Here is a 16,426-nt window from a genome sequence, read left to right as displayed (position 1 = left end):
GTATTGACAGTAGATTGCCTAAATAGGTCGCAAGCAGATCAGCTTGCACACCTCGCAAGTGCTGCGACCGCACCTTTGCTCTAGGAGCTCGATAACAGCCAACTTCTTGCTAGAAGCCCGAATAACGCGCGCCAAGATAAGTCAAGGTGGCCGCGTGCACAAGAAGCAAGCTTTTTAGTCATTTTAAAAGACATCGGCCTTCAGCTGTGCACACAAAGAACAATGTTCCGCGATGAAATAGCAGTAGCGCAGGGCTTCAGCAAAGCCAACATGACCAACCAGCACTGAAACCCATCCCGACCCGCTTCCCTTTTCTTTGCGTCATTTACTGAAATAAAGAAAAGACAGCGATATTTCTTAGTATTTTGTTTGGGGACGCCGAGTCCATATCTGTTGCCCTCTGTTTGTTCTGCGTTTGCAGGCGCCATCTTCACACCGCACTCACGGGAGCAGCAGACTGCCTACGAGTACACAATGTACGAGCACAACAGGGGAGACTCGAGGTTCAAGGTCAACTCCTCGACGGGCGTGGTTCTGAACGACGACCCTTTCAACATGACCCGTGAAGGTGAGCCGATAATCGACTGCCCACCAATGCCTTCGTCATGACTATCCGCAAAAAAAAATTATAAGTGATATAACAAAACCAAAATCAGTCAACATCAGACCAAAATGCTTTGAAATTTGTTATACGAAGTGCTCAATACGTTTCGCCATGACACTTTATAGCCCTCATTGTGCGGAATGAAGCTGTCACACTCAAACGAAGGTTTTTCCTTTTAATTATAATTCAGAAAATTCAGACATCAAAGTGTCTTGGTGCGGACGGCAAAAGGCGAAAAAGTAAGCTTCGCCTGACTGGGACCTAAGCGCCATGTTTGCAGAAAAGTGCCGTCGCGGTGGCTCAGTGGTTATGGCACTCGGCTGCTGACCCGAAAGACGCGGGTCCGATCCCGGCCGCGGTGGTCGAATTTCTATGGAGGCGAAATTCTAGAGGCCCGTATACTGTGCGATGTCAGTGCACGTTAAAGAACCCCAGGTGGTCGAAATTTCCGGAGTCCTTCACTAAGGCGTCCCTCATAGCCTTAGTCGCTTTCGGACGTTAAACTCCCATAAACCATAAACCGAATACAGCAGCAAGGAGCACATCCAAACACATAAAACAAAAGAAAGATACAAAATGTTCTGATTACGACAACTCAAGTCTTCGCTACGTACAATTTTGACAATTAAGCCTACAGTACATCCTCATTAATGAGATATAGAGCAAGAGTTCACAGGAAAAAAAGTGCAGTGCAACGAAACCCACCAAACAAGCTTATGTACAGAACTAATAATGCACCAAGAAAAGAGGGCCCACCTGTCGAAACAAGTAAGCGGAGACGTGAAGATGTGACAGGCAACTGACAGTAGTAGAAAAACATCAGGTTATGCATTCTTCAGAAAGTACGCCTTCACGGACTTACGGAATACAAATACACTGGAAGACTTCTTAATTATTTTGATCAACTCGGGGTGAAGTTTGAAGTTCGAAGTTTATTCATCCCTTCAAAAGCGTAGAAAGAAGAAAAAGCAAGAGCTGGTATTCTATCCATTCAATCCAACATTAATTTCTCCTCAGCAATGTCCCTTAAAGGAGCGTTTCCTCTACTGCTCTATTCAAATAAAGCGTGCCGTATAGTAGGTGACATGGTAAGAATAAGCTCCGATCCCCCCCGTTCAGTAAAATTTCTGCGTCAAGTAAAAGCCGGCCCAGCTGGTGAAACGAACGTAGCGTTCCCTCGCAGAACAAGAGAAAATTTATTAAATGCTAAATTAATTTCAAGTGCATTCCGTACGTGAAGCCTGCGAGGTGAAGCCCAATTGATGATGAAGCCATACTTACTCATTATAACCCAATGAAACTAGAGATGAGCCGAGGGATGAATGAGGGCAATTGCTAACGTCATAGGTGGCGAATACATTGCTGAACACTGTCTTTCTGTGTTTTGCTTCTGGGCACGTCAGTGAATAAACATTGAAAGCTTTAAGTGCACATTTTTCTGATTGTTGTCATTCTGTGCCCAGTGTGCATATGTGGCACTTCATGAGTCCTTGTCCTCTGAAGTGTAATGGCAGGAATATGAGCCTATAATTTTCCTTTCAAATGCTGTTTGGACATTTTCAACACTATTTTATTCAGCATTTCCCATCAAACCGCGCTTTGACAGGGCACTTAATTGGTTCTACACAGCAGGTCATGTAATGCACAATTTCCCAGATTTCATAAAAAAGGAATACCGATACTGCTCCTAGCCTCACACAAGCTTCGACTGAGATAAAATAACACGATGTTTTCGGCCAGCTTTAAGGGGTTATTTTTTCTCTTTGTCAGTACTACGCTGAGTTATATCAGCGCAGACGTGCGCAATGAAACATTTCAAGATGGCACAGGGATGAGGAATTTTGTGTGGCATGTTTTAAAAAGACCTCCGTTACAAAGACAGAGCTGTCCAGCTCCCTTTAATGTATCCCTCTCGGCTGGGCAGGAATTTTACGCTTTTTTGCGCCAATAAGAAACGAGGTCACGCAGATGCGTTTACGTCAAGTCCAAAAGCGTCGTAGGGAGCAGCGTATCCTCTGGTGTTCAAAATCTTTCCTTCCGTCCCTCCTTAAAACAGGTCGTTGCAATTCAGGCTGTAAAACTAACCGACACATAAAGCGGGAGCGCCCGTCAAAGTCTAGCCCTTCCAGCTGAGGTTGTAAAACCTAAGAACTCTTTTTATGGTCGGCGACAGAAAAGGCAAGGGTGGCACTTTTTACCCGTACACGGCTTTACCACCGAGACAAAAAAGCGTTTCTTTATTGTGATGGCAGAGGCAAGCAAGAAAACAGTTTGCTCTTCGTTCATCTAAAGATTGATCCGTATAGCGACGGCAGACATAAAACTGCATTTTTTTTTTGTTCCTCTCGTGTCTTGGAAGGAAAAGATGGCTGGAGGTTACAAGACGTACATGCCTGCAATGTGTAGCTGCAACTGTCTTGAGCGTGCAGGCGCACTACGCGCCGCGGACTAAGACACTCTTATTTTTTTAATAAGCACTAACCTAAGCACGCAGCCCCTTGCCTATGATTTCTCCATTTGAGCTATTATCCAGCGGTGTCCATCTTGATCATAGCGCGGTTTCAGCACATTGCAAAAAAAAAAAAGGGGGGGGGGGTGCATATCACATGCTCTGTGTTCTTTACAAATAATTTAACATTTGGTAAAAAAAGAAATACCGTTTAAAGCATTGCCGTGCAGTATCTGAACACCCTCTCAAAGCATAGTATCGCCAAAGTGCCTATGAAATGAGGCAGGAATAATCTCACATGATAACACAACGTAAGTTACGTTTTTTATCTGCTTATTTGCAGAATTTTCAAATATATTAAGCATACTTGGTGAGTATTTCGCGTGGCAAAACACTGCGAACGTCGTTAAATATAATTACTACAAGAGCGCAAGAAAGGGGCCGTTGTTTGCTCATACTACCACAGCAATATAAATTTAGCGGCACTAAAACAGAAGCCCCACATACACGGACCATTTTGTAGCACACATACTCAAATTGCGCTTTTCATTGCTGAAAGCTGCCGTTTCCTTCATCCGAATTATCTTCTTTTCCTTGACCTGAAGCGCATAGGAACACACGGATGAGCGATGATGGCAGACGAACGCTACCATGTCCCAAGCGTCGCCTGGAGACACATAGAAATTAATTTCAGAAAAGCGCTCACGCTCATATCAGTCAAGTTCTGAAAGTAAGCAGCACGCAACCAAGTAAAGCACTCGCCAACACACTGCAAAAGACCTCGGTGCGGCAGCTAATAAAAAGCTATTTTATGTCGATGGAGTAGACCTTTGCAGCCCATACCCACATGGTTTCTTCAAAAGCTCAATATCATTTTCCGAACTCTTTATCCGGTATAGGTCCTCCAATATACTTAGGTTTAATGTCATCTGGAAAAAGGAGGTCACTCTCTTTTTACCGCTCCGTCATCATGGGGACGTTTAGAATGGGCTGACACTATCAGTTAGGGGCACAGTGGAATAGCGGGGTTCTAGTGCGCAGGCGCAGGACAGTAACCGGAAGGATGGGAGTTACTGTCCTGCGCACTGGCCACTAGCTATTCCACTATGCCCCTAACTGATAGCCTCACCCTATTCTAAATCTCTCTAATGGCAAGCAAGGGCCAGTGAATCTTGGCGTTTTGACAAAGAAAAATATTTTCAATCTAGTGGCCTTGCTTTTATCCATTTGTTGGGCGAGTCTTCTTGCTGGTCCTAATAGCACAACCTTTTCGCCTTTGTTTTAAGTCTTTGAAAGGGACATATTCCAAAATTGCTTGAAAGAAGCCTCGATAGCATGCTCAGCCTTCTCCTTGAACAAAACGCTATAGGCAGAACCGCTAATCCCCCTCACTTGCCTGCTGGAAGAACACACAGGGCATGGTCCATCGAACAGCCCTCGACACGCGTTAAAGGCAAACTCAGTGAGTAAAGGTGTCGCGCATTAGAACGTTCGCGCCCTTAGAAACACATCGGTCACGTCGTTGTCCGGCCCTAGCTTGGAGGCTTGCCTTATAATGGACAGGAGCTCTGGTAGAATGTTCCTTGGCTGAAAACGAAACTTTGGTCCAACCGAAAGCGACGTACACAGAAGGTGCCCACCCTCGGCAGTGTGAACGTTCCTGAGAAGTTCATTCTTTCACTCGTTGGCAGGAGTGGAGGTGGTAGTCTCCCAGGCAACCTCAGAAGTTTGATCGACCAGGCGTTTTCATTCCTGTCATCTTATTCTCACTCAGGCCACATAACCCCTGAAAAAAACAATTCGTGGGAGATAACGCGTTTGATACGAGAGAGCATTCGTTAGCATGTGGACGTCCATTTGGCCAGTGCTTTGTGTTGATGAAATAAGTTAATTCACCCTGCTGATAATTTAAGTTTTGTTAACGTGACTGTGGTGGTTCAAATCTGCCGATAATCCATGTGACTCGCTCCATGATGCTTCCTTCTCAGCTGTTCCGTGTACCTTTCTTTATGCCAATGGGGCCTTTTTGGGCCTCTTTTGGGAGCTTTTAAGGCGAAAGCCTTTTATGGCTCATACTCACGGCCAACGTACCGACCGGTGTAACACTGTCTTCCACAAATAACGCGGCAACTAATCAGAATAGGAGAAAACAAATAGCAGAATCAGATAGAGGGGACAAAATTCAACCCCGACGCCGAGTTTGATGACTGTAGAATGATTAGTTAATTAATAATAGACAATTATAGCGAACAAAAACAAAAACAATGGAAGTCGTCCCAGCATAGTGAAAATTTTCACAGAATGGGCGGAAGAACGACGATTTTGTCTCAAATTAGATTGAAAAATGTGTAATTAAGCGTAATTAGTACTTAGGATCTCTGAAAGATTTATAGTTTAGGTAAAAATTGCTCAAAAACGAAGAAAAGTGGATTATGACGTCACATGAGCTCCTTAGCTGCTCCCTGAGCGATCTTGAGATTTTTCGTTCTTGCATCTCCGTTTATTTTCTTGAAATCCACTACACACGTACGCGCGTTCGGAGGTGCGAGCGCGTATTGTTTGCTCGTGTCGTCAAGGCGTTCTTGTTCGCTTGTTTTGAGACATGATGTCTGCGCGCTTACCAGAAAGCATCGCAGGTGAACCACTCGTATACAGAAGCAGCTATAGCGCTTGTTGTCAACATTTTTGCGGAGGCTTTCGTCTGTCTGCCTATCCGCAACGAGTTGGGCTACTTTGTGCGAACTTCGACGCGAGCAGTAGCGGCGAGCACATACCTCCGAAGCTGAGTTCTGTAATGCACCTACGCTAAGCTGACAGTACGGTCTTCAAATCGACTCAGTATCATGATCGAGCGCACGGCGTCGCTTCGGCGTCGTGGTGGCCATGGATTGCGTTGTCTGCTAGCAGATGGCAGCGCCCTGGTCGGTAACCGAGGGGGAGCCCACCTCTGGCGGAGAGTCCGCAAGCATGGCAAATAGGTCATGTGACCATGACGCTATTTCCTCTCAGAGCGGAAACCGAGACCGGTCAGCAAGCAGTCCGGGACAGAAAAAACGAATATGCCCAGTGTGATCCGCCGCTAAGCAACAACTGCCGACACGCTGCGCATGCGCAACGTGACGTCACCGCTTCCTTTCGCCAGGCTCTTCTCCTTTGTCGTGAAATGAATTCAAGTGTGTCAAATTCAAATCAGTGCAATGTGTCGCAAACGGCTTTCGCCTTCTCGCACTTGAGACATCTAAGGGCCTCCAATGAATTTTTTTTTTCTGGCGGGTGGTGGGGGGGGGGGGGGGGGGGGGCATGTACCCGCGTGCTCTAACATTTGGGGTGGCTCACGCTCAGACGAAAGTTGAAGACGATATAGAAAGCACACCATCAGAGGTTGGCAGTTTATCCCGCGGGGTGAAAGGCTGCAATGATGGCCAAGCTGTTTTTTTTTCTTTTCTGTTGGGCTTCTACAAACACTTGTTGCAAAACAAAGAATGAAAATAACAATTAAAGTAAAGTGACAGCTGGTCTAAAGCAGCGGTAAGCGAAGCTGGTCATTTCGCTCATCGTCATTTCGGTCATTTCGGGTTCGAATCCCACTCGGGGCCTTTAGTATGGAAAGTTAATTTTTTTTTTTCTTGGAGGCATGTCATCGACAGACGGACAACGGCTTTTCGTTCGCATGGCTGTTCAAATGTGAATGCGTTAAGAAGAAACAAATAAGAGAGTTTGGGCCACAAATTGACAAAATCAAAGCCACTAGGTTGGAACTATTTTTTTTTCGTCAAAACGCAGAGTGTTGTCTGGACTTTTCACGTCACTGTTACGGTGGAAAACATCGCAAAAGGCTGCGACCTCCTTTTTTCAGGTGACGTTAAACCTCGTAAAAGGCGACGATACTTTTTTGAGAAGGAATGCTGAAAACGTTGTTGAGTTTTTGAAAAACTGATGCGAGAATGGGTTTCTAAGTTAAAATCCACTTACATACACGACCTTTTTCATTCGCTGCCGGACAAGGGTCTTCTGCAGTGTGTTTGGTGCTTTCTTTTTTTTCGTGCTTTTCAATTTCAGAACTTGGGTGTTGTGAACGTAATCGGCTTTCTAAGGTTTCTTACCTCTAATCTACGGTTCTAGCATGGTAGCGTTCGCCTGTCGTTTTCTCTTGTTCGTGTATTTTCTGCGCGCTTGTCTCAACAGTTAACCCAAACCCACATCTCACTCACTTTTGAATCTTTTCGATGTTGTTTCACTACTGGGAGCTTTACTGGCAGCAGGCCATTCAGTGCACGCCGATTGATGTTCGTAGACCGAGTGCAAGATCACCGGCGCTCACAGGAAACCTTACAGCCCATCAGATTAAGTAATCGTCATACTTCAAGCCGGAGCTGCAGCGGTTGTCTCCTCCTTTCCGATCGTAAGAAAGAACCACCAAATGGTGGCAGTTCATCTTAAATTGCGCAACAAATGATACCGTGGCCTATCTGAAAGTAAGAAAACTAGCAAGTTTACTAAAGAGATCCTGACTTGACCAAGATAGGTACTCTGGGGCCCTGTTTGGAAATGATAGTTCGTATTCGTTTCTGATCCAAGTTGTAACCCTCGCATTGCTCCAAAAGGTTGGGCAATAATTAAAGTGAATGGGAGCAATTCTTTTGCCTCTGTCGCGCATGTCGACTAAGCGGCTAGCCGAACAATGACGGGAACTAAACATCAACGCGCAAGTGCAGGAATTGCGCATTCCTGATAGAGCGCTGTACGATGCAAGCGCACGCAGTCTTCTCTCGCAGATAAAAATGAAGTTGAACCAAGTTGTGGTAGGCAGTATTCGCCACAAAAAAAAAAAGAGAGAGAGCATAACGCTTGGCACTGGTGCCCTTAGAGAACATGGTAGATGGGAAGAGATAAAAACAGGAAAAAGGTGTGACTGCAAAATTGAGTACGATATCCTGGCGTCATAGAGTTCATGAGGAAATGAAGAACGGCTGATTGCTGCGCCCGACCGTCGCTACACCTTTTAATACCTAATACTCTAAAGAATCTCCAAGCGGCCCGGGCGTCACACGTGGCGTTCATTTGAACTGAGCGAATGGCATCGGAGGTCCGACGCGACACAGCATGGACGAGGCCTGGTGACCGCTGAAAGTAGTCATTACCAAGAGCCATTAGGTCTCCAAGGCTTTCCCCTAAAACCATGGAGATGCCGCAGTGATCGCGGGTTTCAAATTTCCGTGTCTAGGAGGTTGAGATGGAGGAGACCCATCCCGAACAAGGTTTGGCTATTAAGCCGCGCGCGAAATGAGTTGCTAGAAGCGGCTGTAACGGCACAGCTTCTGCGGAGACGATGCAGTGACCTTTTCTCCTGACACCGGACACGACCGCTGCTCTCCGGTGATACATGAGCAGAAGCAGTTCGGCTTAACAAGGTCTGACCGAGTGTCAGTTCGCTGAGAAATATCATTTTTCAATGCTGTGTCATGCAGTCGAATGCATTTATAACTTCAAATTGTCTTCTTTTGTTACAGCTATTTTATTGTGTGGTAACGTGAAAGATACTATGTCTATTCATGCTGTTACGAATACCTGGGTAAATCTAAACATGAACAGAAATGTTGATATTAAGCCAAGGCTATAGCAGCTATAAAGTAATCATCGAGCCATTTCCACGTAATAAGCAAGCAGCACTTCACAAAAGAAAAACACCGATTACAGACCGGGACGCCAGCAGCGTTACCTATTAAGAGCTATGTTTGCAGAGCAAAGGAAGCCAAAAGTACTACAGTACATACTGTAACGACGACGAAGACATTGAAGTCGGAATTTCCGGATGTCCGTGCCTTTCAAACTGAACAACGAGAGGCTCTGGGTCACAAGCCTATCTTCGTCACCGCGCGAGACAATCGGGCTGCGGGCCGTTTTTGTGTAGACGATGGTCTCCTCTGGAAAAAGAAATACTCCCCTGTGGGCACGCGATGCCTACTCCTGGTTTCACAGAGCCTTTTTCAGTTGGTTTTACGTGTCCTGCACGACGACCCTACGTGTGGCCATCTCGGATTTGGGTCGAACACTTCGCCATGCGCAGGAACGGCATTTCTGGCCATAAATGCACTCTACGACAGAATGGCAGGAGGCCAGTTGTATTAAACGGCAACGCCACAAACACACTGCAACCGCATCAGCTGGCCTGCTGCAGCCCATGACACCTCTAGCACTCCGTCCGAGCTAGTCGGCATAGACCTGGTGGGTCCGTTTCCGAAGTCTTACGATGACAATCGCTAAATCATCGTCTGTGCCGATCATCTTACTGGTTACTGTGCAACGTAGCAGAGAGCGGCAGAAAGTTAGGTGGGCTGATGAGATTAAGAAGTTTTTAGGGATATGATGGTCGCAGCTGGGAAAGGAGAGGGTTAATTGCCGACACATGGGAAAGGACTTTGCCCTGCAGTGGGCGTAGTTAGGCTGATGATGATTACGATGATGATGATGCATTACGAAAAGCTCCTTCTCTTACAAAGTTTCTAGTGCCTGGGTGATCGAGGATCTGCGAATATTTCAAAATTATGAAAACAAATGTTCACAAAACCAACAAGCTGGAGCAAAGTTGTGGCTTTTAAGGTACAAATGACAGCGTAGTACAACGTTGCGGTTCCTTCTGGAAGTGAACATATGTGAAGAAAAAGTGTGATTATGTCGACGGCGCACCATTCTGAATGTTTCTGTCTGAGCAATGGCGACGCAGAACTATAGCCGAAAGTGTTCAGTTTCGAAGTGACCTTTATGGGGCTGCACATACGGCGGTGCCTAGCTGGTATAAACGTCTTCGTTGGACGGACCCGCACGTGGAACGAGTAGTTGCCTGAGGCCACAGCAAGACGCGAGCAGCGCTACAGGGGTGAACCTCATGAAGTACAAGCCACAGGAACAGCCCCAGTGGACCTGCTTGGATGAGGATGGCAGGGTCGAAGCCTGAGTGAATGGAGGGAACATGGTCGCAAGAGCAACAACGAAAGCTAATATCAGCCTGTTAGCAGGCGCCACATCTTCACGACCATTAGTGTGTAGCCTGGACGCCTTGGTCGTATGATAGAGCAACCGGGATGGTCCATTGTAGGCCGACATTAGGGGTGTACGGACGTGGTCACGCCGGACAAGGACATGATTCGAGGAGTCCATATCCTGGCTGACAAATGCGGACCGGGAATTGCGGTCAGCAGGGAGGACAGGAGTAAGGTTTTCGAAAGTGTTGCGCAGGTGGAGCGACGCCAAAGGGACACTTATTGTGGTTGGTAACGAGACCGTTACTGTCGAGCTAGTGGAAGAGAGACGCAGGTAAGCTTCTTGCTCTGGCACGGAGGGGCATGCGACGAGACGATCATCAAGTTCGGCGAGCAATGTTGACAACGCGCGTGACCTCACTGATAGTTCGCTTAGAAGCCTGTGCAATGTTGCGAAGTAAAAAAAAAACATAAAACACGTTCAAAGAGGCAGAAGAGCGCGGTAATGGCTGTCTTGGAAATGTCAGCGGGCTCCACAGGGATCTGACCGTAAGCGCTCACAGTCATTAGAGAAGATCTTTCATTTAGCCAGATTCGAAGTGAACTGCACCATAAGAGGAAGTGGCTGGCGGTCGGCGGCGGTGTGGGCTTTGTGGGGTACCCGCGTACCCCATTTCCTCCACCAGCCAGCGGCCAGCGTGCGAACGCCACATGGCGAACCACGCGAGCCACCCGGGAGCGGAGAAGGACACACCTGCTTCTCCCGTTCCTGGATGCCACCGCCACGCCGCGGGTGCGCGCTGGCCGCTCACGTAAGGGGAAAAGAGGAAAACACTGCTCAGGCACTCCGAGCAGTAATCGGGAGGTATTAAGAGGCGCAAGTTATGCGGCAAGGGAACTCACGCCACGGACCACCGAGGAACCCGCTTCGCCTGCCCTCTGGTGCCGACCCCTACCCATGAGTCGTGCGATGACCGACGACCACGATAAGCCTCCCGTATTTGCTTTTTTTACGGCATTCTTCCGGCACGTAGTGCCTTTTATTTTGTGCTGACACTAATAAATAATTTCTTACGAGCTCTGCCTCTGCCTATTTCCCCCGATTCCTCCGTGGCTCCTATTGGTTGCTCCGCGTGTTGCGGGGCACGGGTTGTGCGCAAGTGACGCCTGTCTGTGACTGGCGCGGAGACTTGTCTACCCCGCCAGCTGCGCACAGTGTGAAACCCATAACTTTGAGGGCGCGGTATTCTCCGTCGCCAGGATCTTTCTGTGGCAACATGTACAGTGACGATGCTCAGTTGTTAGCAGAAGGGCTCCGCTGCCCTTCCTCGAACTCGCGATGAGCGACAGCGAGGCATTCTCCAGGCAGGCGGAGGGGGCGAGCAAAGGTCGGAGTTGCAGAGTTCACGATGTGCTGGGAGATCTAGCGCTTTACCGGTGTCTGTGGTACGTGGCTTCCTGAGATTGGGAAAATCACCCAGTATTTTCGCGTAGGGCGAAGCCGGGGCGAGAGCACGAAGCCACGTCACCGAGATGGTGGAGAGTACGCTGTTGACGGAGAGGTGTGCGATCATATCTATGAAGCGATAAGCGTGCATGTCGACCACAAGGTTGAAGGAACTGATGAAGGCGGTGCCGAACAGATTGCGGGATGTCAGTGACGATTAAAATCGAGCGAAACTTGCGGCGCAATCTAAGGTCTGTTCGTTGCGATGGAGATCTCCACAAAAAGCCAGCCAATATGACCCTGCCCTGTGCTCCTGTGTCGAGGAAACGATCGCCATTTGTTTTATCAAGAACGTAGAAAATTCAGCAAATCCTTCAATCAGAACCACTTTACTGCCGTCTGTGGCCGGTCGCATGGTTTTCTCAATCAGGAGCACGGGCGGGTGTATTTGCAAGCATAGTCACCGACGAGGCCGAAGTGTCTTGTCGTGCGTCGTATGGTTGAGACTACGGGGAGCACGAAAAATGCCTGACAGCGACGGCGAGACCAGAATCGCGAAAGAGGACGGGCTGAAAAAGGCACGAGAGCTTCGAGCTGCTTGGTAAGAGCGTCCAACCGGCCCTCTACGCAAGTAAACTGGCAGTCTGCGGTAGTTGCTTGAGCAGGAGCACTACCTGCGCTGGGGCTGCGTGCCTGCAATTCGCAACTCGGTCAGCGAGTCCGGCGAGTTTGTCCAGTGGCCTGTCACCCGCAGCCGCGAGGACGAGGACCATTCTGCGGGAGTTGCTGAAGAAACGACTCACGCAGCAGCTTGACATGCGGGGCATGGGTGGCTCCAAGCAGCTGACGCATACGGCGGAGGAGCTGTGAAAGGCGGCTGTCACCGAGCTCTGTAACGGCGAAGAGCTGCTGCAGCCACCTGCGCTCGGATTCAGACTTCCAGTCAAAGATAGCCGCCTTCAGAGCGTCCGTTGTAGTAATGATATCTGCTAACTCCTCGGTGACGTCCGGTGACAAGACGGGGTGAGGCCCTGGACCTGAAGTGCGCCTCGACCTGCAGGAGCTAGGCGCTAGGGTTTTTGGGCAAAAACGGCGGAAGGCTGACGTGCTGGAACGCTGCCAACGAATCGACCGTGGAGTGGACGAGCTGTAGCGCGCCGCGGCCGCCGGTGGTATGCAGGGCAGAAGGGGTGGAGTTGCGTGTTCGATGCCCGGTCGCCAAAACTGCCACAGCTATGGCGAGAAAGAACCAGCGCCGACAATGTTGGGATTCGAAGTGATCTTTATAACACTGCACTCGCTGTGATGCAGAGTGCTAACGTCTTTGTTGACGGGCGAAGCACGCGGGTCTAGTTGTGGCCTGCGGCCCGAGCGAGGGGTTTTGCGTTCCACTCACCCGCGAGCAATGTAGATTGAAGTATTTCCCGCTCGCATGCGAAGCTGAAAAATGGCATCGCTGGCACCAGTATAGTGACCTGCGTTTTGACACGCGTTATTAAACAAATTCGTCTTGTTCGAAGGAAACGCCTTCTGAACTCAAGGATTAATGCACTTGTCACCAAGGCATTACAGCCTGATTCTATTCTTTTTCTTAGTCTTCGCGTTTATGTCCAAAATATCACCTTGTCGCCTTCCTTCTTAGTCACTCGGTAACATTTATCATGGTGTCCTGAGTGCGCGTCTATTAGTAATAATTTCTTTCTCGCATTATTTATACCGCTGCTGGTTTTCCTCCATACCCCTCTCCTTCACATGCAAATGTCTCTTGTGTTTCTGAAGTCTCCTCGCTACTTGAACGTTTCCACGCCTAGTCAAATGATTTGTGCAGAAAAGCGGAGATCTACGGGGCAAGAAAACATGCGCATAAAAAATTTCAGCTCGAAGGCCAAACGAGTCCAGTTTAAATGTGGTTCTTCGCTCTCGCCATATCTGTGTAAACGTCTGCGCGCGGTCCGCGTTCGGACGTCTTCCGAGAAATTCCCGATGAGTAATGGTTTCCGCGACTCGGCGATGTTAAACAAACTCTTCAAAAGCTCCGCGCCGTCTAAGTAAAACGCGCTCTTGAACAAAGCAAGAAAGGAGCGAGAAATCGGTCTCTTTGCCTCCTCTAAAGACGTCTGGTGGGGCCGCCACAACGCTGCTTCCCTCGGCACGCTTTTTCATGTTTAAAAACGGGTGGTGGCAGACCGCCTGTTTGGCTTCTCGGGCCTCCCCGGGCAGAATTCGGAGGACGCGGATTTATGAGCCCGCGTTTAGAATTCATTTCCGGCAGCCATTTTTTTATGGTTTCCCACGTCATCCTTTTCTTCGCTTCCTTTAACGATGCCATTTAAAATTTGCGCCACATCGATCATCGGCTCTTCCCCCCCCCACCCCCTCCTTTTCGCCTACTCTTCCCCCTCCCCTCGAGAAAAAAAAAAGAAGCAAAGGAATACAGCACGGAAACGACGAATACAAAAAAAAAGATCCATAGACAGAGTCCGCGTTCATATCTCCACGAGCTATGAGTTATGCCAGCCGAGGTTTCTCCAAAAGCGCACTTTTAATAGCTGCTTGGGGCTTGACATGCATGCTGCAATACTTGAATCTATAGTGAACGCAAAAGCGAAGGCGGTGCGTGCTTTTTTTAGTGACAAAACCCTCTATTTTCAAACTTCACTGTTCCAGAAGTCAATAAGATTCATACTATCAGTTTCCAAAACAAAGATTGCTTAGAGAAATTCATGCGTGGATTTTATATGCGAACATCATGAGTGCTGCATAAGTTTTACTGTCTGAAGGCCTGCGTCGAAATTTTCCAGCAGAATGCCACTAAGGGCTGCTTTCTTGAATAATAACTGGGCAGAGTGGATTGGTAGCTCCCAAGTCCGCCACAGAAATGTCCAGTTTATCATCAGCGTGGCAGAGCACAAAATATCGATGATCGGCGTCCAGAACTGAACACAAAATTAAGTTTATCGCACTTTTATCTCACTTATACTATATTTGTTACCCTTTTTGTATGAATATTCTACTAAACGCTTATATCGTCACTCAGGCTCCATTCCTGGGCTTGTGACACCTCGTAGAGATTTACTGCGAGAAACCAACTCCACTGCTCTGTGGACACACGCACGAAAAAATAAATAAAAAAAAAGTTCGTAGCACACCAAAGTGGGCTGGAGGAGAGATGTCAAAGTCAGTGTGACGACATTCAATAAGCCGGCGGCGCGGCCAAAGCTGGGCAACCAGGCTGCAACTGGCACGCGCCCGAGCAGAACGATTGCGTCAATATTGACGCCCCAAACTCGGAAACCCGCTTCGCCGCCCAGAGGCGTTTACCTGCCCGCAGCAGAGAGCGGTTTCCAATCTCTTCCACCTATTTTTTTTATTCTTTTTTTCTCTGTCCATGCAGTTCTCCCCAAGGCAAAGCCGAAATATGAGGGGGCGAGCTTCGGTCAGTTGGTTCACTTCTAGCAGAGAAAAAAACGTCGTGACGCTAGGGAAGCAGTACGCGTTTTTCTGAGTATGACATCAAGGAAGAAGCGAAACCCCCTCTCCCTTCAACGAGAGCTGCTTTTCGGTATTGTGGAGCTCCCTCAGCGTTCACATCAAATCCGGAACCGAGTTCTGTCAGTTCAAGTTGCATCGCGCCACCTCTTCGTCTAGGTGGCGTGAAAGGCAACTCTACTGGCGTCGTAGCTGCGAACTTGACAAAGCCGCGGTCGCGCCAGTCACGGCACAAGGACGGTTGGGAGTTGTCGTCATTAACCCGTGTCCCTGCCACGGACGACCTCTTGTACACTATCGCCCTTTCCACGCCGACAAATCTTGCGCTCTCCTCTCCTATGACCATCTTCATCTATTGGCCATTTTCAGCGCTTCGTTGGCAGGGGGCGTCGGGCTACTGTAACGGGAGCTGCTTCGAGCATGGCAGCAATGGCAGATCCTCCGACAGGACAAACAAGAATCAATGGAAGTGGAAAAACAGGATGCGAGCTACTAAAGGGTAGTGGGTGCGGGCGCACAGAGGTCTCTTCTCTATCGATGAGGCTTCTTTCTCCGTCGCCGGCGCTGCTCAGTTGTCTTCGTGTTGTCTGTCTAGAGGCAATCGTCTCGATTGTCTCTTGACGACGAGGTCGCCAGCTCGAGAGACGGCCTTTGATTGTGCCGCTGGGAGGGAGAAGAGCGGAAGAAGGAGACTGACGCGGTGGGGCGCTCTAGTGTTACCGTGTAGCATCCTGTTTAGCAAACAGGATGTAGCATCCGTGTAGCAAACAGGATGCTACACGGTAACACTAGTGTTACCGTGTAGCATCCTGTTTGGCTTGTTCAGAGCAGCTTCTGGTGCTTCTATTCTGAGCCAAATACTGTTGAGCCTTCGGCGCATGATTGCTTCCGATAAAAAAAAAAAAGGACAAGACGTCGGAAACAATTCTGGCTCAATTTAAGCTGAAAAATTTATTCACTGTCTCTGAAGTACGTACTACAGAGAAAACGATGGCTTGAAACGCGTCATATTTGTTCCGATTGTGCTGCGTCACCTGAAGCAAACTAATGCGCTTCGCCCGCTCTGAAAGTTAACAGCGCAGTTGTGAGAAAGGTGAACAGATTCAGAAGACAAGAAGGCAGGCAGCATTTAAAAACCAGTAGCAGTGGAAAATAACGGTGAAGCGAAACCTCAGCGTGCACACAAACACAGGCATCCTTATCTTACCAGACGAATCATTTTCTGTGCACATGGCATCGGCGTTGAGAGTACCTGGTATTTTTTTTGCTTTCAGAAGGCTCAAATTTTTTAAATATAGTTTTTAAGGTAAATAGAAGCTTTCTCCAGTTTTGTATCACCAGTACTGGCGGACGTCAGAAACAGGCGAATCATGCTAACTAGTAAAGTGATTAACTAAAGGCTAATTGTTTTTTGACTATCATGATAGGCTCACAATTTCAATTAGACTTTGGTGGAT

General features: G+C 48.2%; 1 protein-coding gene across 5 annotated transcripts in view; it reads left to right on the top strand.

The window, feature by feature from the left end:
• LOC149371752 (glutamate receptor 1-like) overlaps window positions 1-16,426 on the top strand; it is a 173,862-nt gene that overhangs the window by 60,823 nt on the left and 96,613 nt on the right. For all 5 annotated transcript variants that reach the window (XM_089566037.1, XM_089566040.1, XM_089566039.1 and 2 more), the window contains one exon: window positions 422-568. In XM_089566037.1, the coding sequence (XP_089422163.1) occupies window positions 422-568 (147 nt within the window). The remainder of the gene's footprint in view (window positions 1-421; window positions 569-16,426) is intronic.

The sequence above is a fragment of the Amblyomma mixtum genome, chromosome 1, assembly GCF_055824585.1.
Source record: "Amblyomma mixtum isolate Tamu chromosome 1, ASM5582458v1, whole genome shotgun sequence".
NCBI classification, from domain to species: domain Eukaryota; kingdom Metazoa; phylum Arthropoda; class Arachnida; order Ixodida; family Ixodidae; genus Amblyomma; species Amblyomma mixtum.
The sequence above is the reverse complement of the archived record's forward strand: the minus strand, read 5'-3'. Positions and strand labels throughout refer to the sequence as shown.